We start from the raw sequence: 26,679 nt of genomic DNA, 5'->3' as shown, positions 1-26,679 counted from the left end.
CCTTCAAAAGGGCGTCCACATATCCCTTTACCCCAGAGCGTTCGTAAAGTACAGGTTTATAAACACAGAGTATATTCATCAAACTGATGGCGCTAAAGTACATTTATTTCCTGGTTGGGTTTGGGGTCCTTATAAGACACGCCCACGTCTACTGTCGCCCCGAACTGATTGAACGTCTCCAACACAAACGCCTCCAACAGATTTGTCACACCTGAACATTCACATGGAATTATAGCTCAGCTGTTGTGTGTCGTCTCCAGGACAGGAAGGTGAGGCTGCGTCTGAAGTCACCTCCTCCTGGATTAGATCAAGGAATGAAGCTCCTGCTTCTTGTTCATGAAACACTGTAGAACCTCCTAAAGTCTGTGTGAACTGAGTTTGCTACAGCCCAGAAACAGGAAGAGAAGGAGATTTGTCATTTTCTTCTCTGAACGTGCGTTTAGAGGCTAAACAAACATGCACCTTATTTCCCCAGGTCCGTTTGGGCTGAAGCAGCGTCTCAGAGCTGGACACATGATGGAGGACACGGAGCCCAAAGCTGAGAGGTGAGGTCCTCCACTGTTCTCCAGAGTCAGGATTAAAGTCTCTGCTGCCTCAGTGTCCACAGACCTGCTCCTGATGTCAGTGAAGAGTCACAGCTCCAATAATAATCACAATGTTTGACACTTAGAATGTGCTTTACAAGCCTGTGACCGAGTCTCTCACAGTGCTGCTGTACACATGATTCATCCACTCCAGACTCAGTGGTGGTAAGCCACTATTGTAGCCACAGCCGCCTCTGGGTTAGACTGACTGAAGAGAGGCTGCTGATCTACGCCACTACCACCACTCACACACTTATTCATTAGGGCCTTTTGTACATCATACTAGTAGAGATAATGGAGCTGATTCTTTTCAGGACTGATTAGTCTCATTCAGATAGAAATAATTGTGAAAATTCTAACTGACCTAAATGAGTAAAAGTTTTTTCCAACACTGAAAAAAAACATGTGTCTTTTTCTAAAGTGCATGTAAACAGTTTGACAAACAGGTCCTACAGGTGACGGGTCAGACTGAGAGCACTTCCATGAACTCCTATGGAGAGAGTTTGATCAAAGACTGTGGTTTTGCCCGGTCAGGCTCAGCTCGGGCCCCGCCCTGGGCCAGGCCTGGGTTTGGGCGACTCGTATGGTCTGGTTTTTATTTCACAGGGACAATGCACAATTTAACATTGACCAAAAGAAAATAAATGTATGATCTTGGTGTCATCCAGACACGTCTCCTCTGCTCCTCTTTCTCTCTTGGTGCAGTAAAGCTTCTCCATGTCTGATTGAAGCACAGCTGTCCTCAGTCTCGTGCATCAGCCTCACTGTGCTCAGTGTTCAGTCTGATCCAGGACAGTCCCATGTGTTTCACTAAAGTCTTTTCTTCTTTGTCTCAGGATCCTCCAGAAACCTCCTCCGTCTGAACCTGGTCCCAGATGTGAGTCCCTCAGGAGTGACCGGTCTAAGGACAAACCACTGGACTTCAGGACAGGGCGGTGAGTTTTGCCTCTTCTGTTCAAAGACCTCCTGAGACTGGCCCAGTGAGAAGTAATCACTTTAACGCTGAATTTACCCTAAAAGAAGCTCAGCAGAGCAGCATCAGCACGTCATTTTGTTCCATTTGAACTTACACAAGCCAACAGTGGGAGGAAAACGTGTCTTTAGGCAGCGATAACTTCATCCACACGTTTCCTGTAGTTGCATATCAGACGTTCACAATGATCAGGACAAGTTGTAGCAATGCTAGCTAGCTAACTTTTAGCCTGGCGCTAACAAACAACAAGGTGAAGAAAACCACCTCCTGTTTAGGAGCATTAACCTGTGATGGAGATGAAGTTGCAGATATTGTAGCAACATTTGATCTTATCGTCCGTGTCCTTCCAGATGAAGGTGGAGATTTAGATGAATAAATAGAATAAAATAGCTTTAAATGAATTTGCCATATTGTCACACCGTGATGTACATTTTTGTTCATATGGCCCCGCCCTAATGTTTAAAACAATAATGTCTCATATCTTTATGTTCTAGTAATTCTACACAATAATAAGTCAGATACAGCAAATCCAAAGACCAACTGGACCTTCTTTGCCAGTTTGCACACATTTCTTTGAAGCATTGCAAAAATATCGTCTGAATATCGATATGGAGATGTTCATTTTTGTCACCATGTCCCAGCCCTAGTTGCCGACCCCTGGGCTCGGTTATGGCCATTTACTCACAACAACAGTGACACCAAAGCACGACTCACCACTGATGTGTCCGTGAGTCCTTCTTCTCCTCCATCTGCGTCACTGCAGCTCCACATCCCTCCTGTCACTTCCATCTCTGTCCTCAAACGTCCTGGTGTCTCAGACCCGTGTCCCCCACTGTGAGCAGGGCCGACTGGGACTGAAAAACGCTCTTACCACCCGCCTGAACCACATCCAAAAGCTTCTCAACTGGAGAGCAACAGTCTAATGCCTCATTTGAAAACTAAGACCTACAAAAGTCATTGTCATTTGTCATGTTGTCGCCTGGTTTTTGTCACATTGTTGTCGTTTGACATGACCTGTCTGAGGACGGGCCAGTGCCTGAAACGTTACATACGGTTTAAGTAAGAAATACTTTTGGAGCTTTATAGTTGTGACACACACACATATGACTCACTTACACACATGGTTATTTTCATATGTTACTGACATGTGTTTTCACCAATGTTAAACTGTGTGTTTTATAAATGATATTGTCCCCTTTCAAATAAAACATTGTAAGAGAATCTACTTTTCACACAATACATTTTATTTTAATGTTTATTGTAAAAGTTTTTGTCTGTGTTAGACCCAGTGTTGACGTCAGACCAGAAGGTTCTGAACCAGGCCCCGTCTGTGAGTCCCTCAGGAGCGACCGGTCCATGTTTGAACCACTGACCTTCTCCTCAGATCTGTAAGATTGAGTTTGTTTAAACACAAGGACAGACAGTGGTTTAATGAGGTTCTGAAAGTGTGAGAGAAACAGCTGAATCCTGAGGTGTTTGTTGTGTCTCTGTCACAGAGTGGAGCAGGCTCCAGAGATCAGAGCTCAGCAACATCACACTCAGCTGGACTCCATATTTAAGGTGTGTCCTTCACTCAAGTTTGGAGATGTTCAGATGAATGGACTTGTTTCACACAGATCTGACACTGACTGCATTTGTGTTGTTTCTAATGTGTCTGTGCAGCTTCTGGAGGAGGACATCTTCACTTTTGTCCAGAAGGAGCTGAAGAAGCTCCACAAGGTTCTGAGCACAGATTACCCAGAATGCTTAGAGCCTGATGAGGATGGAGAGGCTTTTCTGAAGATCACTGTGAAGTTCCTGAGGAGGAGGCAGCAGAAGGAGCTGGCTGAGCGTCTGTGGAGCAGTAGGTCCATTTCACTCAGTCATTTGATCTTCTCTGAGACTCAGGCTCTGTCTGTGTCTTCATTCAGGGAGTCGTTCTGGAGTTCTTCAGCGTAAACTGAAGCGTGACCTGCAGCAGAAGTGTCAGTGTGTGTTTGAGGGCGTGGCTAAAGCAGGAAGCCCCGCCCTCCTGCAGCAGATCTACACAGAGCTCTACATCACAGAGGGAGGGGCCTCAGAGGTCAACCAGGAACATGAGGTCAGACACATGGAAACAGCCTCCAGGAAAGCAGGCGGAGACGAGACAGCCATCACATGTGAAGACATGTTTAAAGGCCCCGCGGACACAGAGGCGCCCGTCAGAACAGTGCTGACAAAGGGAGTGGCTGGCATCGGGAAAACACTGCTCACTCAGAAGTTCAGTCTGGACTGGGCTGAAGGCAAAGCCCACCAGGACGTCCAGCTGCTGTTCCCCTTCACTTTCAGAGCACTCAATGTGCTGAAGGACAGGAGCTTCAGCCTGGTGCAGCTGCTCCATCACTTCTTTAGAGCAACAGAAGAAGTGAGCAGCTTTGAAGATCTGCAGCTGCTCTTCATCTTTGACGGTCTGGACGAGTGCAGACTTCCTCTGGACTTCACTCAAACCAAGGCCCTGACGGAGCCCACAGAGAGCGCCTCAGTGGAGGAGCTGCTGGTGAACCTCATCAGGGGGAGCCTGCTTCCCTCCGCTCGCCTCTGGATAACCACACGCCCCGCGGCGGCCAATCAGATCCCTGCTGAGTGCGTCTCCATGGTGACAGAGGTGCGAGGGTTCAGCGACCCACAGAAGGAGCTGTACTTCAGGAACAGGTTCAGAGACGAGGCCCACACAATCATCTCCCACATCAAGACGTCCCGAAGCCTCCACATCATGTGCTTCATGCCAGTCTTCTGCTGGATCCTCTCCACAGTCCTGGAGCATGTGCTGAAGACCAGAGAGAGAGCAGAGCTGCCCAAGACCCTGACTCAGATGTACATCCACTTCCTGGTGGTTCAGGCCAAAGTCAAGAACATCAAGTATGAAGGAGGATCTGAGACAGACCCACACTGGAGTCCAGAGACCAGGAAGATGGTGCAGTCTCTGGGAAAACTGGCCTTTGAGCAGCTGCAGAAAGGAAACCTGATCTTCTACGAGAGTGACCTGAGCGAGTGTGGGCTGGACGCTGCAGCCGCCTCAGTGTACTCCGGAGTCTTCACACAGGTCTTTAGAGAGGAGCCAGGCCTGTACCAGGACAAGGTCTACTGCTTCATCCATCTGAGTGTGCTGGAGTTTCTGGCTGCTCTTCACGTCCATCAGACCTTCTTTTACACTGGAGTCAACCTGCTGGTAGAAGAGATGTCCATATATTCCTGGTTGAAGCATCTCTTTGTTCGTAGCAGCCCAATAGAGTTCTACCAGACGGCTGTGGACCAGGCCTTACAGAGTCCAAACGGACACCTGGACTTGTTCCTGCGCTTCCTCCTGGGTCTTTCACTGCCGACCAATCAGAGCCTTCTCCAAGGTCTGCTGACACAGACAGGAAGTAGCTCCCAGACCAATCAGGAAACAGCTAAGTACATCAAGAAGAAGCTGAGTGAGGAAGTGTCTGCAGAGAGAAGCATCAACCTGCTCCACTGTCTGAATGAACTGAATGATGGTTCTCTGGTGGAGCAGGTCCAACAGTACCTGAGCTCAGGACGTCTGTCTGAAGGTGGACTGTCTCCTACTCAGTGGTCAGCTCTGGCCTTCATCTTACTGTCATCAGAAGAAGCTCTGGAGCAGTTTGAGCTGAAGAAATACTGTGCTTCAGAGGAGGTTCTGCTGAGGCTGCTGCCAGTGGTCAAAGCCTCCAACAAAGCTCTGTGAGTGAGGTCTATGTAAGTATGAACCTTCTAAACTTCTCCTAAAACAGTGTGTTCTCTCCAGACTGAGCGGCTGTAACCTGTCAGAGAGCAGCTGTGAAGCTCTGTCCTCAGTCCTCAGCTCCTCTAGTCTGACAGTCCTGGACCTCAGTAAGAACGACGTGAAGGACTCAGGGCTGAAGATGTTGTCTGTTGGACTGAAGAGTCCTCACTGTAAACTGGAGCAGCTCAGGTCAGAGGGTTTACTCTTCATCTCAGTGAGTTTGTCATTTCTATGACTCTGTTTAACCCTGTGTGTTCAGACTGTCAGGGTGTCTGATCTCAGAGGAAGGCTGTGCTGCTCTGGCCTCAGCTCTGAGGTCCAACCCCTCCCATCTGACAGACCTGGACCTCAGCTTCAACCATCCAGGAAACACAGGAGTAAAGCTCCTGACTGCTCTACAGGAGGAGCCCCACTGCTCACTCTCCACTCTCAGGTGAGGACAGTTATTACTCAGTTATGACACAGTTATTACACAGTTATTACACAGTTATTACTCAGTTATTACTCAGTTATTACAGTCGACACAAAACAAACTGGTTCTGAGTCTGTGTCTGTCTCAGACTGAGTCCTGCTGGAGAACGATGGATGAACCCTATCAGGAGATGTAAGTCTGACTCTTAATATACTTTTAAAATGTTGGTTGTTCTGAGAAGATTTGCTGTTTCTCTTGTGTCGACAGCTGCGATATTGACGTCAGGAGAGTTTGAGCTGTTTTCACTCAAACCTTTAGAACTGAGACCTTCATTATTATTCTGGAGAAAGTTCATGTAACCCTGTGTTCATCCTGTGTTCATTTTCAATATTTTTAAATATTTATTGTTTCATTTCCTGACATTTTGTCTGTGTTGCAGCTTGAGACGTGGATTTCTGCAGAAAACGTTCTTTTGAGACAAATTTTCAGAATGTAGTGTTTGTTTTTCTCTCCTGTCTTTTATTTGGTAGATCTGCATTTCCCTGTCGCCCCCTAGTGTACAAAAATGTACACGTCTAAAAACAGACATAACATCGACATTTGCAATATGTTTTTCCACTTGTTCCATAAATCACACGAACTACTAGAAACTTTTCTGAAACTTCCAAACATGTAATAATGTTCTGGATTTTAACTTAAAATTAAAACTTGACACACACTGTCCACCCGCCTTCTCATACCCACACACCTTCCAGCCCAGTCTCCTAAAAATGTCATATTTCTGATAATAGAAGGTCACTTCTACCTAACATACACTCTCAGCTGAAAGTGACCTGAACACACAAAATAACCTGGACAAAGAGCTCAGTCTGGGTTTATTCTCGTGTTTCCTCAGGTTTACAAACCTGGGCCTCGTTTTCAACAGAGACTTTTCTGCTTCTAAACTAACCCCTGATTGTGACGCTCCCACTGAGCTGTTTCTTCACACTCAACATTATTGTCCATAAATCACTTGTTCATATTAATAATATTCATATATTTTATATAAAACATAAAGACAAACAAATCCTGTAGTTTCCCCTGGGCCACAGCTTCAGTATAACCTGACTGTAAACACATGCATCTGTTACAACGTTAGAAAAGTGGAAAGTTCTGAAATGCAGTGAAAATGTCAAATTCAACTCCTTTTCTTCCAAATGAAACGCTGACATCACAGATATGAGACTTTTTTCCTGTATTACAGTGAGATTTAAAATGTGAAGTTTGATGTGAGAAAAGTCCAGGTTCTGCCATGGCTCCATTATATCCTAATGGGAAAATAACATGATTTCATTCATCTGGACGACAGGAACAAGGTCCAAACTGAAGAAATACAGGACAAATGTCAAACCTGACTCTTGTTCTGCAAAATGAAATGATCAAATATATGACTTTTATACGGCGACAGGGGAGCAAAGACAAAGGAAGTCATGAATGTTTTTATAATCAACAACTGGACATAAAGAATCGTCCACGACAGAAAAACTACAAATGCTTCAAATCCATTTTTTGCTGATCTTTGACACGTCCAAGGCTCTAAACACCACATCAGTCCCAGCTCTGAACTCTTCATTATTATAAAGAGAATCAGCTTTTTATGTTGTTTGTAACAAACTTCAAAGGTTTGGTTTGAATCTGGCAAATAAAGGGTTAAAACTCCCAAATAAATCACATGTTTGGGAGTTTTGAGAAGATGAGAAGTGATTCCTGAGATTCTGTCCATTTGTGTACACTAGGGGGCGACAGAAAGAAAACTGAAGGACGACACAAAGGTTAAACCTGAGACTTTATCAGTCCTGACACAGCCCCGCCCCCTGACACACAGCCCCGCCCACTGACACACAGCCCCGCCCACTGACACACAGCCCCGCCCACTGTCACACAGCCCCGCCCACTGACACACAGCCCCGCCCACTGTCACACAGCCCCGCCCACTGTCACATAGCCCCGCCCACTGTCACACAGCCCCGCCCACTGTCACACAGCCACGCCCACTGTCAAACAGCCCCGCCCACTGACACACAGCCCCGCCCACTGAAACACAGCCCCGCCCACTGTCACACAGCCCCGCCCACTGTCACACAGCCCCGCCCACTGACGCACAGCCCCGCCCACTGACACACAGCCCAACACGTTTGAACTTGAAGAAAGTATTTGTGAATTAGAACAAAAAAAACATTTCTTATTTAGAAAAGAAACAAGTCTTTAAATATTCTTAAATCAGTAATTTACAGGAACTAAACTAAAGTTACACCTTCATGAGTCTGAGACGTGTTTTGTTCCTGATAAAGCACTTTCTAAGAGTTTAAATGTAAATGTTCATTATGTTTCTTTATCTGCGACAGCGCGACACAAACAAGAATTCAAGTTTTAATATGAAAGAAAATGTTTGTTAAATGTGACTTCAGAACATTCCAGGTTATGTGTGGCTACGTCACAAGAGAAACTAAACTGAAACATAAATAAATGAGCTCAGCTTCACTCAGACGATCCTGTGAAGCCTTTGGAACAGAAGCATTTTTACAGAAACAATCATTAAAGCTCCTGTTTTATTCTATTGTCGGGGTGAAATGTTACAAACTGTGGCTTAAAAATGTGCAGTTTCTTCATTTTTTTTTATTCTTCAGTGAAACAATAATTAAATCGATCATGTGTTTATTGATATATTTATATTTGAATCTTTGAGTCCATTTCAAATCAATATAAATGTTGTTCTTCTCTAAAGAGTGAACAGGGACTAACTGCTGCTGTGTTTTCTCTCCGTCAGATTTCACTGAACTCTCTCTGGATCCAAACACAGCTCACAGGAACCTCAAACTGTCTGACAACAACAAGAAGGCCACACGTGTGAGAGAAGATCAGCCGTATCCAGATCATCAGGACAGATTTGAGGTCTGGGTTCAGCTTCTGTGTGACTCTGGTCTGACTGGGCGCTGTTACTGGGAGGTCCAGTGGAGAGGAGGGGTTTCTATATCAGTGTCTTACAGAAGAATCAGGAGGAAAGGAGGAGGTTTGGACAGTTGGTTTGGACACAATGATCAGTCCTGGAGTCTGTTCTGCTCTGAACGTGGTTTCTCTGTTTTGCATAAAAACAATGGAACCCGCCTCCCTCAGCCCGGCTCCTCCTCTGGGACAGTAGGGGTGTATGTGGACTGTGCTGCTGGCTCTCTGTCCTTCTACACAGTCTCCTCTGAGGAACTGATCCACCTCCACACCTTCAACACCACCTTCACTCACACCCTGATCCCTGGGTTTGTGCTCTGTTATTACGACTCCTCAGTGTCTCTGTCAGACTGAGGATCAGAGTCTCAATTATACAGATGAGTTTCAGTCACATGACCTTTTCCTGACATTCCTTTCCCAGTTCATTGATTAAACAAAGTAAATCATTAGAGATTTTGGAAAATCTCCTTCAGATAAATAAATAAAATAACTAAACCGTATGAAGGGAAACTCTCGGTCACGTCTTTGTCTTTTTCTGAATCCTTTTGTTCCAGAATCCTGAGTTCAACATCTGTCATTAAAACCACTCAATAAATGAATGAATAACATTGATTTAAATATGTGACCAATGCAAAGTGGATTTATTATTAGCACATGTTCAACTTTTGAAAGCAGATGGAGAAATGTGAAAGTAAATAATAAACTCGTCACTTCAGTTACCGTGTCGTTCATTTGTAAGTTACAAATTCCCTCGTAGTCCCAGCCTCCGTTATGTCCAACTTCTACAGAGGGACTATAGAGAGCATCCTGACCAGCTCCATCACTGTGAAGTTCATCTACAGAGAGACGATAGAGAGCATCCTGACCAGCTCCATCACTGTGAGGTTCTTCTACAGAGGGACTATAGAGAGCATCCTGACCAGCTCCATCACTGTGAGGTTCTTCTACAGAGGGACTATAGAGAGCATCCTGACCAGCTCCATCACTGTGAGGTTCTTCTACAGAGGGACTATAGAGAGCATCCTGACCAGCTCCATCACTGTGAGGTTCTTCTACAGAGGGACTATAGAGAGCATCCTGACCAGCTCCATCACACTGCCTCCTGCTGACGGAGCCTCCAGTGCATCGTGAGAGCAGCAGAGAAGATCCGTGGAGCTCCTCTCCCCTCTATTAAGGAGATGTTCTCGACCCGTCTCACCCACAAAGCCGTCAGAATCACCAGGAACTCTTCACACCATCACACAGTCTCTTCAAGGTAACGCCTTCAGGGAGGAGACTGCGGAATCTACGGGTCAGTTCCAGTCGACTGAGGAGCAGTTTCGTCCACAGGGCCATCGGGAAGCTGAACTCCCTGCCCTCCCTCATTCCAAAGCAAAAAGTCTCTGTCAATTTCTATCCTGGAGAAGATAGATCGGCTGATATTGTAAAATCCACAAAAATCGGCCTTGTATATCGGTTGAAAGGCTTTCCCTGCTGATTGAACCGTCTCCATGGTTACGCATACATTCCATCCACAAAACCTGAAACCCTAAACACCATTGATCCTGGTCATAAAGGCCACTGATGGAAAGTACAGGCATCATGCTGACCACCCATAGGCTACAGCCGCCGGGTCATTTAAGGGTTAAAGATGCACTAGTGTCACTTTGGTTGGACTAATTATACAAGGACTTTTTCACAACAGCAGAATGGCCAGATCAGGACTGTTTTATTTGTTATGTTGTTTTTATTTGTTTACAATTCACCAGAATGCAGGAAAATGAGCATGTTGTGTTTGGTGCTGCTGCTCTGCTGGTGTGCACATGCAGCCACTATCGCCAAAAATGCCTTTAAATTGGCCTGTAAGTGGCTTGTAAGTGGCCCGCCCATCCTCCGTGAAAATAGCCAGAGTCCTTTGCCTGGCAGCATGTTGGATTTTCCAAATTTCCCCCTTTATTCACAAAAGCCACAGTTTTAGACTCGTATGGACTTATACCAAACCTCTGTCACCGAAAGATGTTTTAATATGGACGTTTTTGGCTGCAAATTCAGCTTTTCTGGACTGTACAATCACAGGAGGTTCAGTTAGGCACTTTCCTGTCCGTCTCTCTGTGTGTTCCTCGTGCTATATGGGTCTCACCAAAATATTGCTTCATACATCGAGGGTGCTTTGGGGCTGGAGCACCCTCTCAACAAATCTTTGGGCGGCCAGGGGAATTTACCCTGATTACAAAATGATTCAATATATTATTGCCCAAACTGTAATTCTGTTTTCTGCAAATACACCAGTGCAGTCTTTCATAAGATTAATGAGCTGTGTCTCTCACAGCCTGTATAGCTCCGTTGGTAGAGTGCTGGGTTCCCATCCATAAGATGACTGGATCGATTCCAACATTGACTCGGCACTTACTGGGAAGAACATGAATCACCGCCTATGGTGTGGGGGGGTGGTGGGACCAAATTTCTGGGAATTTAGAGAAACCTCGCTCTCATCAGGCCCATGTTTGTCTGGACTTTCAGCTCTCAGTGATAGCGTGGTCATCTCAGGTGAAAGCAGTTGCTAGTCAAAACACAGCCTTGACACTTTTCTAATGCTTTCTCCTTTTAGATGGGCCACTGGACACTTCATCCGAGCCTGAAACACATGACCGTAGGACCGTAGGTAAGATATTTGTCAGTTGTCCTGTCATAGATAGAGCATTGGGTTTCCAACCATGAGACGGCTGGATCAATTCTGACCTTGCCTCTTTTTTTTTTTTTTTTTTTAACTCGGCGCCTACTCGGAGGAACATGCATCGGCAAAATATGGTCCCACCCTCATGAAAAACAGGGAAAGAACGTTTTCACAATATGCAGAACTAAAGAAAAATAAATGGGGAGATAGTAGGGAAACAATTGAGGCAAACACTGGGGACAATGTCGAAAACGAAAAAATGTATGAGGGCGACATGACCTGAAATGACCTGCACCTTGTTTATCGTTTTGTTTAATGCTTAGTTTACTTTTGGGTATTTGTATTAGGTTATTTGGTCGTACACCAGCGTTTGTTATGTTTGCTTTTAATGTTTTAGTGCTTGGTGTACGGGGGACAGACACAGTCTTTATTTGTTCTGGCATTTGTATTAAGTTATTTGGACGCACACCAGTGTTTGTTTTGTTAGCTTTTGATATTTTAGTCTTTGGTTTACGGAGGACAGACACAGTCTTCATTTGTTCTGGAGAATCTACACACTTGATTTGTGACAATCCGGGAGCAGGGTTGGTGGTTACAGAGGAGCGTTCTTTTTTGTTTCAACTGGGCCACACTCAGTAGAGGTCAGATATATAACTATGCATTTTAATTAAATATGCTAAAAGTAAAACACAGCCTTAATCACAGCTTTCTATTGACGGATTTTCATTTATTTTATACATACATTCAATACAAAACAAAAAACAACACTTGACAGACCAAAGTGCTTTACATAAAAACACAAGGAAGAAACATTCTGTATAAAATGACATCGAAGACATTTGAAGATTCAAAGATTCTAAAGATTTTAGTGTCATTTCTCTCAAGTCCTTGGTGTGTGTGTGTGTTCTTGTACTCACTGCATTATGAGGACCAGTTTGAGCGTTTAACCAACAGAGTGAGGCCATTTTTGTAAAGTGAGGACATTTTAGGTGGTCCTCACTTATTTGAAGAACTGTTTGAGGGTCAAGATGTGGTTTTAGGGTTAGGGTTAGACTTGGGTTTAGATTAAGGTTAGGGTTAGGTGATTAAGGTTGGGGTTCGGGTCTGGGTAATACATTATGTCTATGAGCGTCCTCACAAAGATAAAAGTACAAGATTGTGTGTGTGTGTGTGGGGGGGGGTTCAGCTTCCTGATGTCCTGGTGAATGCCATACCGCCTTTGCTCGGCCCAATCCCGTCAGATCTTGGAACCTAAGCAGGAAGGGCCTGGTCGGTACTTGGATGTGAGACCGTTTGGGAACACCAGGAAGCCATGGTGAATGTGGTGAGTCAGTGAGTGAGTGGTGGTCGGAGGGGCAAATGGCACAGACTGGTTGCCTCCCAAAGCACACGGGGCTAAAGTGAGTTAAAGTGATATTTTTATAGACTGAAGGAGCCTTTGTGCACTCATTTGGAGAGCTGGGAAGTGGACACAATAGCCAGCGGCGCGTCAGCCATAGCCATCGGTCACACATCTCTGTGGCTTCTAAACTGGCCACTAAAATCACCAAACTAATCCTAAAACTACACAAACACCAAAGTAAAGCAGCATAAGCAGAAAGAACAGCTAAAATGGAATAAACCCGGTCCACTGCTGGCATTGTTGGGATCGTTGGCATTGTTGACGTTGCTTTTCCAGCAATGTCACAGAAAACATGAGCGACAGGAACATGTACAGCACCGTCTTGTTAGATTCCATTAGTTTTAATCAGTCTGAATTTGTTTTAGCTTCATGGTTAATTTATCTCTGCCTCTGCCTCTGCCTCTGCCCTGCCCTGTCCCTGTCCTGTCCCTGCCCTGCCCTGCCCTGTCCCTGCCTCTGCCTCTTACTCTGCTCAGCCTCTGCTATGCTGCTGCTCTGTTTGAAGCAAAGCAGAAGCAGAGAGGGAGAGGGGGAGAGAGAGGAGAGAGAGGAGAGGAGAGGGGGAGAGAGGAGAGAGAGGAGAGGAGAGGGGGAGAGAGAGGAGAGAGAGGAGACAGAGGAGAGGAGAGGGGGAGAGAAGAAGTTGTTGGCTCTGGTCATCGTCTGCCTGGGTCTCCGGGTGCAGCCTGGAGGTCCTGGAGGTTCATGTCTGGACCGTGGAGGCCCCCTGCTCCCTCTTGTGAAGGAGGCGTTTCTCCTAAACGCTGCTCCTCTCTGGAGGAGCGTTCAGCGGCCTCCTCCATTACGACAGCTTGTCCTGGAGGAGTGACCTGTTTCTGGAGACCGTTCTCCATAGGCAGATCCTCCTCTGGGACGATGAAGCCCATGTTTAAGAGCAGAGCTGTAGACGCTTTCCTCTTGGCTTCTTTCTTTGTGAAGGCGGTTCCTGTTCCAGTAAACTGGTTCAGCGACGCCTGGATGGTGAACAAACAGTTGTTCTTCACCATTTTCTCCTCCAGCGTGCGATACACGGCGTATTTCTCTCTGCGGAGCATCTGTAGCTCCGACAGGCGAGAGCTCGGATCTTTCCCCAAGCCAAAGTCCGGCCCGATGTGGACGCAGGACGGCTCGTCTTTGCTGGAGGCTGATGGAGCAGTGTTCTGGGGCAGGTTCTGCAGTGACCTGTCCCCTGGTGCTGGAGTTACGTCCAGCAGGTCTTTTTTTGGGACTTCGTAGCCCATTTTCTGTAGCAGAGCAGTGGACGCTCTTCTCTTCGCCTCCCTCTTGGTCTGGGCAGTTCCCACAGCGCAGATCTGGTTTAAGGAGGCTTCGATGGAGAAAAGCCAGTTGACTCCAGGGATTGTGTCCGGGAGCTGCCTGTACCGAGCGTACGGCTGTTTGAGAACCATCTGCAGCTCTGACAGACGTGACGAAGGGTCTTTACCCAAACCAAAGTCAGGGCGGACGGGGGACGCAGCGTGGGCCGTGCAGAATAAAGCAGAAAGAGCTAAGAACAAACGATGATTTCGACGATGATTTCGATTCTCGTGTCTCGGGGAAAGCAGTCGTTTCGTCGAGGAACTGGTTCCAAGTGAGAGATGTTCTGGCTGGTTTGACTTAGCAAACTGTCCTGAGTGGAATGATGTCATCTGTGATCACGTGATGCTCGGAATGACGACCTCGAAGTTGCTCGTGGCAACGCTGCCGGAATCCAGGAAGTAGGATCTGTGCACGGAATGTTCCAGACAACTTCCTGTTTGCTCTAGTGAGATGAATAAATAAAGGCTCTTTCAAAGTTTTCAGTGGAGATATCCTGCGTAACTGTGGTTTGAATATCTGCTTTTGTACATAAAAACAAAAAGGAGATCTTATATATAAGTGTAAACCATTTACCATCCAGATGTTTTCAGCTGTGGTCCACATTTAGAACAAAGCCTTGTTAGTAATCATCAATGAATGTTCAGACCTTTAAAGGTTTGAGTTAAAATACAAATTAGCATCTAAACGTGTCGTCTGAGCTAAATGCTAACTCAAATCCAGTCAAATGTTTGCTTTTTGTGGGTCAAATTTAAATCTTTGGAACTATTGTGTCACAAAATAAAACCACACATTTAAACCTGGCTCTGTCCATTATTTAGATTTTGATTTCTCTCATGTTTTTGTAGTAATTTACAGCCGAAGAGATTCATTTATAAATAAGTGTTTTCAGGACAAAATCTGAAAAAAGTGTGATCGAAGCAACATCTTACAGTGAAATGTTGGTCTATTTTTACGTTCAGAGAGAAAACTCTTATCGAATCTCAAACTCGAGCTCATGAAAAATCATCTGCAGCGTCTCCACATCTTCTGCTCTCAACTTTTGCAGCACTTTTTTTTATTTTTATTTTTTTTATTAAGGCGAGACACGGCAGGTGAAAGTATTGATGTTTCCCGCAGTGGTGGAAGTGGAGATTTGTATCTATTTTCCTCCCTTTACATCTTAGTTTTCATGTCAGATATAAAAGTGATGATGTTTATTTTATGATGTTTTGTCTGCGAGGTGGGGGCGACCCGGAAGTAGAAAGGCTTTCCCCCGGGTTTTCATTCATAAATATTGACAGATTTGACATCCACGTGTCCTGCTAAGGGGCCCCGTGATGACGCTTTCAGCCAAATATGTTTTTTTTCCTCCTACGAGACGCTGGAGCGGAAAAGTGGAAGAACGGGCCGAGCATGCGCACTCGCTACAAAACTTCAGGGCTGGTTTTCTCTGAATGAGAGAAGCCGCACTCGGGCAGAGCCTGAGCCCTTATAGAAGCTCCCACAGACTCCAAACTTTACAGGCTGAGACACAACAAGATTTTGAAGGTTTTTTCAGAGGGATTTTTTAATATCTAATTCCTAGCCTGATTTATTCAGCTTTGAAACCAAAAAAACAGGCGGAATTTGAGTTTTTACAGATTTTTTCACTGATGATTAGTTTATTGAAAAACTAAACAAAATATCCAAAATCCCCTCTGAAAAAATCTTAGTTGCTAATATGTCAATAAAATAAAACCATAACATTTAATCTGGCTCAATTGATTACTTTGATTTCATTGCCCAAAATATAGGCAATTTTGGCCATTTTAATGCTCAAAATGCCTTATTTTTATGTGTAAACATACAATGACAGAAACAATGCAATACACTTTTTTCTCATTTATATCTGTGATGTTCAGCAAAAGTTTCAAATTGATATATCTCTACATATATTTTTTTTTCCCCTATTCACCTGCAGTGTCTCGCCTTAAGAAACTGATAGCTGTGTTTGAAACACCATATGCTTGTAGTTTCTCAAGTAGAAGTTGACGATCAACCAAGTCAAATGCTGCGCTGAAGTCCAGAAACACAATGCCTACCAATTGCTTGTTCGGTTTGTCCCAGCCAGTCGTCAGTCAGAGTTGTTAGTGCTGTTCTGGTTGAGTAGCCTGCTTTGTGTGCATGTTGGACATCAGAATTAAGGTGATTCACTTCAGAATAGTTCTGAATTTGTTTATATATCACCTGCTCCATTAGTTTGCTCAGAACAGGTAAGATGCTTATGGGTCTGCTGTTAACCAGTCAGTGGCTGTTTTGAATTTTTTATCATAGAAACAACTTCTGATATTTTCCACAAATTTGGAGAAGTACATTCATCAAAACATGCTTTAAAAATGTAAGACATAGGCTTAACTACTGATTTAGCTGCAAGCTTTAGACGTTTTCCATCCATACAATCAATTCCACATGGTGTATCACTATTTATATGTTCCAATCATTTTTGAATTTCATCAGTTTTAACGGGTTAAAAAACAAATGAACAATGCTTATCATGCATAATTTGTTCTCGAATATTTTTTTCTGACAGTTTCCTACTAACTGGGGGCATCTCATTCCTGATTGTTTTCACTTTATCCTGGTAATTGTTGAAATGGTTTGCAATTTCACAAGGTTTAGTAAGAAATGTACCAGTCAGCTCAATGAATTCTCAATGGATTCTCATTCATGGCTCTGTCTCAGACCCTGCGCTCACAGAAACAGGCCTGTTAGCCCCACCCATTTTCTGTAGCTGAGCGGAGAAGACGAGAGGGGAGGGGCGCACATGGCTCTGTTTTTTTTGCCCAGCAGGGGGCAGCATCAGGCATTTTCAGGGACCCGAAGCTCCAGGAAGTCATTGACCCTGTTTGATAAAGTTTATATATTAAGCTTCGTCACAGTTTTTGTAATGTTTCCATGACGTTACTCGAGTACAAATGTAGCTCCTCCCACTTGCGCCTCTTTCAAACACATGAGTCTAATCACTGACTGTGGAGTCGCGTGAGGCGGAGCTGCTCTTTGCTCCTGGTCGGGCAGGTTCCACAGCATTTCTTTAGAGACACAGACGGGACAGAAATGTGCTCTGTTACGGGTGTGGACATATGTTCCCCCGGTTCAGCAGCTTCCCCACTTCTACTGAGGGCTGAACTGGAGCTTTTGTAATCAATGAAGACGACACCACGTCATGAACCAAATGACGAGACGGGACAAGGGTAAAGAGGAGCAGAGCCTCAGTGACTGCTCGGTAGTTTTTACATGTGAGTTCACCCAGAAAACCATCTGTTGTTTTCTCTCCTCGCTCTGTTCAGCCTCAGTGTAATTCTCCTTCTTCCCTCATCACAGTCTGCTGTATGAGCCTGTCCTCCTGTCACCTGTCTGCAGCCCCGCCCACCTGTCTGCAGCCCCGCCCACCTGGACAACAGCCAATCCAGGTGCGGCTCTGAGTCGCTCCAGGAAAAACGCACAAACCAGTCTCTCCGTCAGACGCACTTTTCTCTGGGACACGGTGGACTCGGTGGATCCGCTCAGGTTTGACTGCTCTCATCATATTCAACCCCTGCTCTGGGATAGACCTGGTTTAGTCCTGGTTTAGATCTGGTTTAGTAATGGTTAAGTCTTTCTTCCTTCATTTCCTGTTTTTTTCCCCTTTGGTCTAAATTCTGATTTGTTGACTCTTTAATCAAATCAAAAATGCTCAGTTTCATGTTCACTATTTTAACTGAGTCATGTTTATCACTATTTTCTAATTAAACTTAGTTTAATCTCTGTAGCTGTAACACTGACATGTGGCTGTTGATGGCACTGTAGGTCTTTACTGTTTGTAAAAATGAGAGACTGATGTCTGAATTATTATTTTTTTAAATCTAAAAAAAAAAAATCACTTCATTTCTGATTTTTTATTTTATTTTATGAACTTTAGATCTGTAGTCATGGCATGTTAAATACAGAAATAGTCAATTATATTTTCAACATGAACTTATTTGTTGTATAAATTTGTTCTAGTTTAGTTTTGAAACTGATTTGTCGCTGTAACAGGAAGAACAAACATTTTAATTGAATAGTTTCCCAAACTCATTCCTAACTTTACTTTTTCTAAAATCCTAATTCTTTTATTCAACTTCAAGTTATGCTCTATAAAGGGTTAAAACTATGTCTGAATAGTTGGAATTTCATTTTTTGGAAATTCTTTGAAAGATCAATGTTTGAGATGATGACGATTGATCGATGAAATAATCAAAGACAGACTGAAGACAAACCTGGTTATTTAATATGAATTATGTTACATCAAATGTCAGACCCAGGCAGGCAATTTATACTCAATCTATTACATTTGTAAAACACTGAAACTTACAGACTGTCACTTTAATCCTGTAATGTTTCCATGACGTTACTCGAGTACAAATGTAGCTCCTCCCACTTGTGCCTCTTTCAAACACATGAGTCTAATCACTGACTGTGGAGTCACGTGAGGCGGAGCTGCTCTTTGCTCCTGGTCGGGCAGGTTCCACAGCATTTCTGCACACTGTCTGCTGTATGAGCCTCTCCTCCTGTCACCTGTCTGCAGCCCCGCCCACCTGGACTCAAGCCCCGCCCACCTGGACCACAGCCAATCCAGGTGCGGCTCTGAGTCGCTCCAGGAAGAAACGCACAAACCGGTCTCTCCGTCAGACGCACTTAGTCAAATAGTCAGTAACATTTTTAACATTAAAGCCGCAAGCAGCGATGGAGGCCGTCTCCCCTGGGGGTCAAGGTCAGAATTGATCCAGCAGTCTCATTGTTGGGAGCCCAATGCTCGACCTATGATGCTACACAGGCACAGAAAATGTACCAGCCGACCTGACAAATATCTATGAAACGCCCCGCGCTCATGTGTTTTAGGCTTGGATCATGTGTCCAGTGGCCCATGTAAAAGGAGAAAGCATTAGAAAAGTGTGAAGGCTGTGTTTGGACGAGCACCTGAGACGACCACGCTACCACTGAGCCACCATGAGCAATGTTCCCGAGTCCAAAAGAAGAAGAAAAAAAAGGCAAGGCTGGGATCGATCCAGCCGTCTTATGGATGGGAACCCAGAACTCTATCAATTGAGCTTCACAGACTGAGTGAATGACACAGACGATTTTACATTAATCTTATGAAAGACCGCACTTGTGTATTTGCAGAAAACGGAGTTACAGTTTAGGCAATAATATATTTAAACATTTTGTAACTAGAGTAAATTCCCCTGGCCGCACAAAGATGTGTTGAGAGGGAAATCCAGCCCCGCAGCACCCTCGATATTGAAGCAATATTTGGTTGAGACCCAAATAGTACGAGCAGGGGCGTAGTGCCAAATTCTGCCCCTGGGTACAAAATATCTCGGTGGACCCCCCCATATGAAATTCACATTTCATATTCTTTGTTCTTTGACCACATAACAGTGGTTTAGTGGTTTGACAGTTTAGTTCATTTATATTCTATCATAACTTTATTATATATACCATAACTATATATACCATTGTTTGTTTGTTTGTTTGTTTCAAGTCAATGTTTGACTTGAAATTGCATCTGATTTGACTTCAGTTACATAAATGGAATAACCTTTAATCCTGTAGTGACAGATATTTAGATTAAGGTGGAATATTGCACTTTCATTGGGCCAATTGAAATGGCTGGTTTTAGGGAGAGCATAATGATTATTTGCAGACCACATTAAACAGGACGACTGAACCAGGGACAGAGGTCATTTGTGCTGAGAATAACACACGTGTGACTTTAAAACAGGCATTAAAATGCTATTTTGGAAAAAATGATGATACTATGATGTCTCTGTGGCCACAGGCCTGAACACAAAACTCAAGGGCTTCAGTCTGATTCAGTCTCACCATATTTGAAGCCTTTAAGTGAATTGTCAGTAAATTGTTGTTGTAAAAAGTTTCTTTGGTTTAGACTAAATGACTCGAGCTCCACCTTTCACTAGAACCAGGTTGACTTGTCTCCAAAACTGCACATTTATAATACGTGAATCCAAATGCGCGCGGCTAATTAGCATAATTAATTTGGCGACAACAGCGTGCACATGTTTCCATGACGTTACTCGAGTACAAATGTAGCTCCTCCCACTTGTGCCTCTTTCAAACACATGAGTCTAATCACTGACTGTGGAGTCACGTGAGGCGGAGCTGCTCTTTGCTCCTGGTCGGGCAGGTTCCACAGCATTTCTGCAAACTGTCTGCTGTATGAGCCTCTCCTCCTGTCACCTGTCTGCAGCCCCGCCCACCTGGACTCAAGACCCGCCCACCTGGACCGCAGCCAATCCAGGTGCGGCTCTGAGTCGCTCCAGGAAGAAACGCACAAACCGGTCTCTCCGTCAGACGCACTTTTCTCTGGGACACGGTGGACTCTGTGGATCCGCTCAGGTTCGACTGCTCTCATCATATTCAACCCCTGCTCTGGGATAGACCTGGTTTAGACCTGGTTTAGTCTTTAGTCTGAGTCTTTTTTCCTTGTTCTTTGGCCTTTGTTGGTCTAAAGTCTGATTTATTGACTCTTTAATCAGATCTAAAATGCTCAGTTTCATGTTTATTATTTCAGCTGAGTCATGTTTATCACTATTTCCTAATCAAACTATAGTTTAATCTCTGTAGCTGTAATACTGACGTGTGGCTGTAGATGGCACTGTGGTCTTTGCTGTGGGGCCAGTTTCTCTTCATTTGATGTAAACACTGGTTTCTCAAATATAAAAATGATCATTGACGTTTTTATTTGATATGTTCCAGTCATTGCCTTGTCATAGTCTGGAATGACTCATGTCCTTTAGGAAAAGTCTCAACATCAACATTCATTTCTAGATTTCTGTAGGTTTTTGTTGTAAATCGCTGTGATGCCAAGAGTTAAAAAAGTGTTTCCACAAAGGCCGACGTGTCACTTTACAGAAGCTGACTTTACTGTTAAAGCAGAGGGTCTCCGTCTGGTTCCACTGGAAAATAACTGGTGTCAATAAAAGTATGTGAGTCGCTCAGGCTGAGGTTACTCCAACCACGCGCTGGTCCCTTTGCAGAGATGTTCAGCCTCAGGGTAATTCTCCTTCCCTCATCACTGTCTGCTGTATGAGCCTCTCCTCCTGTCACCTGTCTGCAGCCCCGCCCACCTGGACTCAAGCCCCGCCCACCTGGACCGCAGCCAATCCAGGTGCGGTGCTGAGTCACTCCAGGAAGAAACACACAAACCGGTCTCTCCGTCAGACGCACTTAGTCAAATAGTCAGTAACATTTTTAACATTACAGTCGCAAGCAGTGATGGGGCACTCCCCCCCTTGCGACTGCCCACACTCGCTCTCGTCCCTTGCGAGCCCCCCTGATCGCTTTCGCTCGTTGCGACAACCCCCGTTTCTTCGCCCCAAGTCAACAAACAAAAAAAACAAAAAAAGAGTCAAGGTCAGAGTTGATCCAGCAGTCTCATTGTTGGGAGCCCAATGCTCGACCTATGATGCTACACAGGCACAGAAAATGTACCAGCCGAACTAACAAATATCTTAAGAAGATAATAATATATTTAAACATTTTGTTATTAGAGTAAATTCCCCTGGCCGCCCAAAGATTTGTTGTGAGTGTGCTCCAGCCCCGCAGCACCCTCGATATTGAAGCAATATTTGGACCCATATAGTACGAGGAACACACAGAGAGATGGACAGTAAAACAGCCAAACTGAACTTCCTTTGATTTCCAGTCCAAAAAAGATGAATTGGAGCAAAAAACATCCAAATTGAAGCATCTTCTTTCGATGACAGAGGGGTAGTATGAATTTGTACGAGTCTAGTCTAAAACTGTGGCTTTTGTTAAGGGGGAAATAAGGGAATTTAACAAATTTCAGGACAAACTCTGAGAGAGAACTCTGGCTATTTTCACAGAGGATGGGTGGGCCACTTACAAGCCACTGGAAAGGCTACTTGAAAGTCAAAATTTCCGCCTCCCTGTGCATCCGGGCGTGGCACTACAATTCAGTTTTTGGTTTGCCCTGATGTTCCCGTTGACTGTGCCGAAGGGTTTGGGCGTACGCCTAAAAATGCACGTTTTCATTTGAATAGGGGTCAACTTCGAGGGGGCGCAGTGGAGCCCTTTTGTTGTGGGCGCGGCAAATTAGTCTATTCCTATAAATTTTCACGCCCCTCCAATGTCTCCGCCAAATTTGGTGAGTTTTCGGCAACATTTAGCGGGTCAAAGGTAAGATCATTTATTAAAAAAAAATGTTATGTATAAATTCAGCTTCTTTATCAGTTTTATTTTAAACCTGATTTCACGATGTAGCGAGAAGAACCAACATTTATATTGAATAGTTGCCCAAACTCATCCCTAACTTTCTGAAACATTTAAAATAAAAAATAAAATAAAAAAGAAGAAAAAAAAAAAACGCGACACAAGTGCTTAAAAAACAAAAACGTGGCAACAATGCATGAAAAAAGTTACGTTCAGTTTAAGTTTGGTTTCCAAATGAGGAATGAGGAATTATACACTGTTGCTTTCCAGTTTAGAAGCTTTTAGATTTGGGTAAAACCAAACTGGAGAAAATGTGCTCAGTAAAGGTGGGGATAAGAGGTTTATTTGCTATCTGTCAGTTCAGTTATTTGGTCAGGACAGTGCATTTTAATGAACATACAGTGGGGCAAAAAAGTATTTAGTCAGCCACCAATTGTGCAAGTTCTCCCACTTAAAATAATGACAGAGGTCTGTAATTTTCATCATTTCAGGTACACTTCAACTGTGAGAGACAGAATTTGAAAAATAAATAAATACAGTAATCACATTGTAGGATTGTTACAGAATTTATTTGTAAATTATGGTGGAAAATAAGTATTTGGTCAATAAAAAAAATTCAAATCAATACTTTGTAATATAACCTTTGTTGGCAATAACAGAGGTCAAACGATTACTATAGGTCTGTACCAGGTTTGCACACACAGTAGCTGGTATTTTGGCCCATTCCTCCTGCAGATCTTCTCCAGAGCAGTGATGTTTTGGGGCTGTCGCCGAGCAACACGGACTTTCAACTCCCTCCACAGATTTTCTATGGGGTTGAGGTCTGGAGACTGGCTAGGCCACTCCAGCACCTTCAAATGCTTCTTACGGAGCCAGTCCTTCGTTGCCCGGGCGGTGTGTTTGGGATCATTGTCATGCTGGAAGACCCAGCCACGTTTCATCTTCAAAGCTCTCACTGACGGAAGGAGGTTTTGGCTCAAAATCTCACAATACATGGCCCCATTCATTCTTTCCTTAACACGGATCAGTCGTCCTGTCCCCTTAGCAGAAAAACAGCCCCAAAGCATGATGTTTCCACCCCCATGCTTCACAGTAGGTGTGGTGTTCTTGGGATGCAACTCAGTATTCTTCTTCCTCCAAACACGACGAGCTGAGTTTATACCAAAAAGTTCTACTTTGGTTTCATCTGACCACATGACATTCTCCCAATCCTCTGCTGTATCATCCATGTGCTCTCTGGCAAACTTCAGACGGGCCTGGACATGCACTGGCTTAAGCAGGGGGACACGTCTGGGATTCCCTGTCGTTGTAGTGTGTTACTGATGGTAACCTTTGTTACTTTGGTCCCAGCTCTCTGCAGGTCATTCACCAGGTCCCCCCGTGTGGTTCTGGGATTGTTGCTCACCGTTCTCATGATCATTGTGACCCCACAGGATGAGATCTTGCGTGGAGCCCCTGATCGAGGGAGATTATCAGTGGTCTTGTATGCCATTTTTTGATAATTGCTCCCACAGTTGATTTTTTTCACACCAAGCTGCCTATTGTAGATTCACTCTTACCAGTCTGGTGCAGGTCTACAGTTCTTTTCCTGGTGTCCTTCGACAGCTCTTTGGTCTTGGCCATAGTGGAGTTTGGAGTCTGACTGTTTGAGGCTGTGGACAGGTGTCTTTTATACAGATAACCAGTTCAAACAGGTGCCATTAATACAGGCAATGAGTGGAGGACAGAAGACTTTACAGGTCTGTGAGAGCCAGAGATCTTCCTTGTTTGAAGTGACCAAATACTTATTTTCCACCATAATTTACAAATAAATTCTTTAAAAATCCTACAATGAGAATTCCTGGATTTTTTTCACATTCTGTCTCTCACAGTTGAAGTGTACCTATGACGAAAATTACAGACCTCTGTCATTATTTTAAGTGGGAGAACTTGCACAATTGGTGTCTGACTAAATACTTTTTTTCCCCACTGTACATGGGTCTCATGCATGTAAACAAGCCACACCGGATTGTAGCCTTGGGCTAATTTCCATCCGTCGTCCCCCATGCGCACTCACAAACACACTCATATTCATCCTGGCCTATTGTGCATGTTTTTTGTGGTAGGGGAAACCGGAGTACCCGGAGGAAACCTACACAGACACGGGGAGAACATGCAAACTCCACACAGAAAGGCCCGTCCAGGTGGGACTCAAACCCGGACCTTATAGCTGTGAAGCACAAGCACTAACCGCTGCGCTACCGTGCCGCCTCAAGAGTTAGCAACTATTCATATCCAAAATCCCCAATCCTGGAGAGTTTACAGCCGATCTGCCAGTGTGAGCTCTCATTTGAAAGACTTGAAGATCTGTGTGAGTGAATCAGAACTTACCTCACACCATCACCTGAACCCCTGACCCTAAACCGAACCCTGACAGTCAGGAACAGGTTCAGGTCCTGCAGATCCCCAGGCCGACGTTAACCTCCCGACAGCAGATCAGTGAAGTCTTACCTGGAGCAGCCTGTGGTCAGTCTGAGCTCAAGCCTCTCACAGTCTGCACTGGACACCGGAGCTGAGCTGGACCCGCGACAAGAACCAGTGCATCAACAGCACTTTTACTGGAGACATTAAACTCCACACGCTGGATACATTAAAGCATGAAGATATGAGACTGTAGGAGCTGCTTTAGGAGCCGCCCTCATCACTGTCTGCTGTATGAGCCTCTCCTCGCTCAGGTTCGACTGCTCGCATTATATTCAACCCATGCTCTGGGATAGACCTGGTTTAGACCTGGTTTAGTCCTGATTTAATCCTGGTCGAGTCCTTCTTCCTTCATTTCCTGTTTTTTGGTATTTGTTGGTGTAAATTCTGATTTATTGATCTGAAGTGCTCAGTTTCAGGTTTATTATTTTAGTTGAGTCATGTTTATCACTTTGTTCTAGTTAAACTTACTATATAAAATCCAAATTCTAAAAACAAGTTACTGACAAACAAGCCACATTTTATTCAGAACGACAGAAAATCTGGGATAGGGCCATTCATTTGGACAAAGAATTCTGACAAATTATGAAATGTCTCACTGTGATGTCCTTCAGGTCCGTGGCTGAACATGGATCCAGAGCTCAGAGAGGACGGAGCCTCGAAAACCACTGACCCCAAAGCTCAGAGGTGAGATCCACCAATGTCCTTTATATCAGACACACTAACTCTGTTCTTTACATCAGAGACAGACCTAAAGTCTCTCTTGTGTTCACAGATCTGCTCCTGGGATCGGCCCGGTATTAGTGGGAAGTGATCGCTCCAATAATCCATTGATTAATTTTAAGCGAAATCATGGTTCACAGTAAGTCGAGTCACACCATCCATCCATCCATTTTCTTCCACTTTTCCATTGCCGGGTCGTGGGGGCAGCTGTTGGAGCTTATAGCTCCTCCTGCAGGTGGTGGGTCCACAGAAAGACGGCCACACAATTTTAACCGAGCCTGTTGGTCTCTCATAAGGGGCTTCTGAACCGCTCTTTGTCTGACCCGTCACCTTGGCTAGGACCAGTTTGCCATGGGAGACCCTACCAGGAGCATGAAGCCCCCGACAACAGAGCTCCCAGGATCATTCGGGTGCTCATACCCCTCCAATACGTTAAGGTGGCGGTTCCCGGAGGGGTCGAGTCACACCACGTTATGTGGTGTGACTCGTTTTAGAATCTAGAGTTATTAGTAATAAACTGTCAGGTCTGTGTTTGAGTGTCTTCAGTGACGCACCGTTTTGAAGTAACTTTTGACCTCTCTTTAAAGTGTTTTTAAAAAAAAAATCAGATATGCGTCATATAAGATTTACCTCAGATTTCCGCTGTGTCCACTCTCTTAGCCCTCTGTGTTATATTAAAGTCTGAGGTGTAAAACATTGAATAGAAGCGGTGAGAGGACTGTTCCCTGTGGGACCCCAGTGCTGCCACGTCTCCATAAAGTTCTGCTTCCCAAAACAATCAAAACACAAAATCAAAAGGTACAAGACTTAAGAGTAGGTTTAGTTCAATCAGATTCTATTGTTTCTGTGAAGGAGTAGATGATCCTTTCCTGAATCTGATCCAGGACAGTCTTCTTTGTCTCAGGATCCTCCAGAAACATCCTCCGTCTGAACCTGGTCCCAGCTGTGAGTTCCTCAGTGACCGGTCTATGGGACATCCAATACACTTCAGGACAGAGCGGTGAGTTTTTACTCAGTGTATTATGGAATATTATTGTCACAAAAAGAGAAGGATCTAAGAAAGATTTACTGAATGAAACAAAGGAATCTTTAGTAAATGTTTTTTTTATTGCTTTGTGACAATGACGATTACTTTGTTGTTATTTCAATCACAAAAGATCAAGAACTAAAATCCAGATAATGGACTATTAAGTGTT

At 44.4% G+C, this 26,679-nt stretch overlaps 1 protein-coding gene across 1 annotated transcript in view; it reads left to right on the top strand.

Annotated features, from left to right (window-relative positions):
- Nucleotides 1-456: 456 nt before the first annotated feature.
- Nucleotides 457-26,679, top strand: part of LOC306960547 (uncharacterized protein) — a gene marked incomplete at both ends in the record, with an annotated part of 37,563 nt that continues 11,340 nt past the window's right edge. The window contains 17 exons of the mRNA XM_079552980.1: nucleotides 457-545; nucleotides 1,421-1,519; nucleotides 2,841-2,945; nucleotides 3,054-3,117; nucleotides 3,220-3,400; nucleotides 3,468-5,259; nucleotides 5,324-5,491; nucleotides 5,562-5,735; nucleotides 5,863-5,906; nucleotides 8,521-9,040; nucleotides 9,118-9,134; nucleotides 13,437-13,943; nucleotides 14,049-14,139; nucleotides 17,450-17,596; nucleotides 20,316-20,464; nucleotides 25,375-25,447; nucleotides 25,536-25,557. Of these exons, the coding sequence (XP_079409106.1) occupies nucleotides 457-545; nucleotides 1,421-1,519; nucleotides 2,841-2,945; nucleotides 3,054-3,117; nucleotides 3,220-3,400; nucleotides 3,468-5,259; nucleotides 5,324-5,491; nucleotides 5,562-5,735; nucleotides 5,863-5,906; nucleotides 8,521-9,040; nucleotides 9,118-9,134; nucleotides 13,437-13,943; nucleotides 14,049-14,139; nucleotides 17,450-17,596; nucleotides 20,316-20,464; nucleotides 25,375-25,447; nucleotides 25,536-25,557 (4,242 nt within the window). The remainder of the gene's footprint in view (nucleotides 546-1,420; nucleotides 1,520-2,840; nucleotides 2,946-3,053; nucleotides 3,118-3,219; nucleotides 3,401-3,467; nucleotides 5,260-5,323; nucleotides 5,492-5,561; nucleotides 5,736-5,862; nucleotides 5,907-8,520; nucleotides 9,041-9,117; nucleotides 9,135-13,436; nucleotides 13,944-14,048; nucleotides 14,140-17,449; nucleotides 17,597-20,315; nucleotides 20,465-25,374; nucleotides 25,448-25,535; nucleotides 25,558-26,679) is intronic.

This window comes from Gobius niger (genome assembly GCF_951799975.1).
Source record: "Gobius niger genome assembly, chromosome: 3".
NCBI lineage: Eukaryota > Metazoa > Chordata > Actinopteri > Gobiiformes > Gobiidae > Gobius > Gobius niger.
Note: the sequence above shows the minus strand (reverse complement) of the source record. Positions and strands in the feature narration are given on the sequence as shown.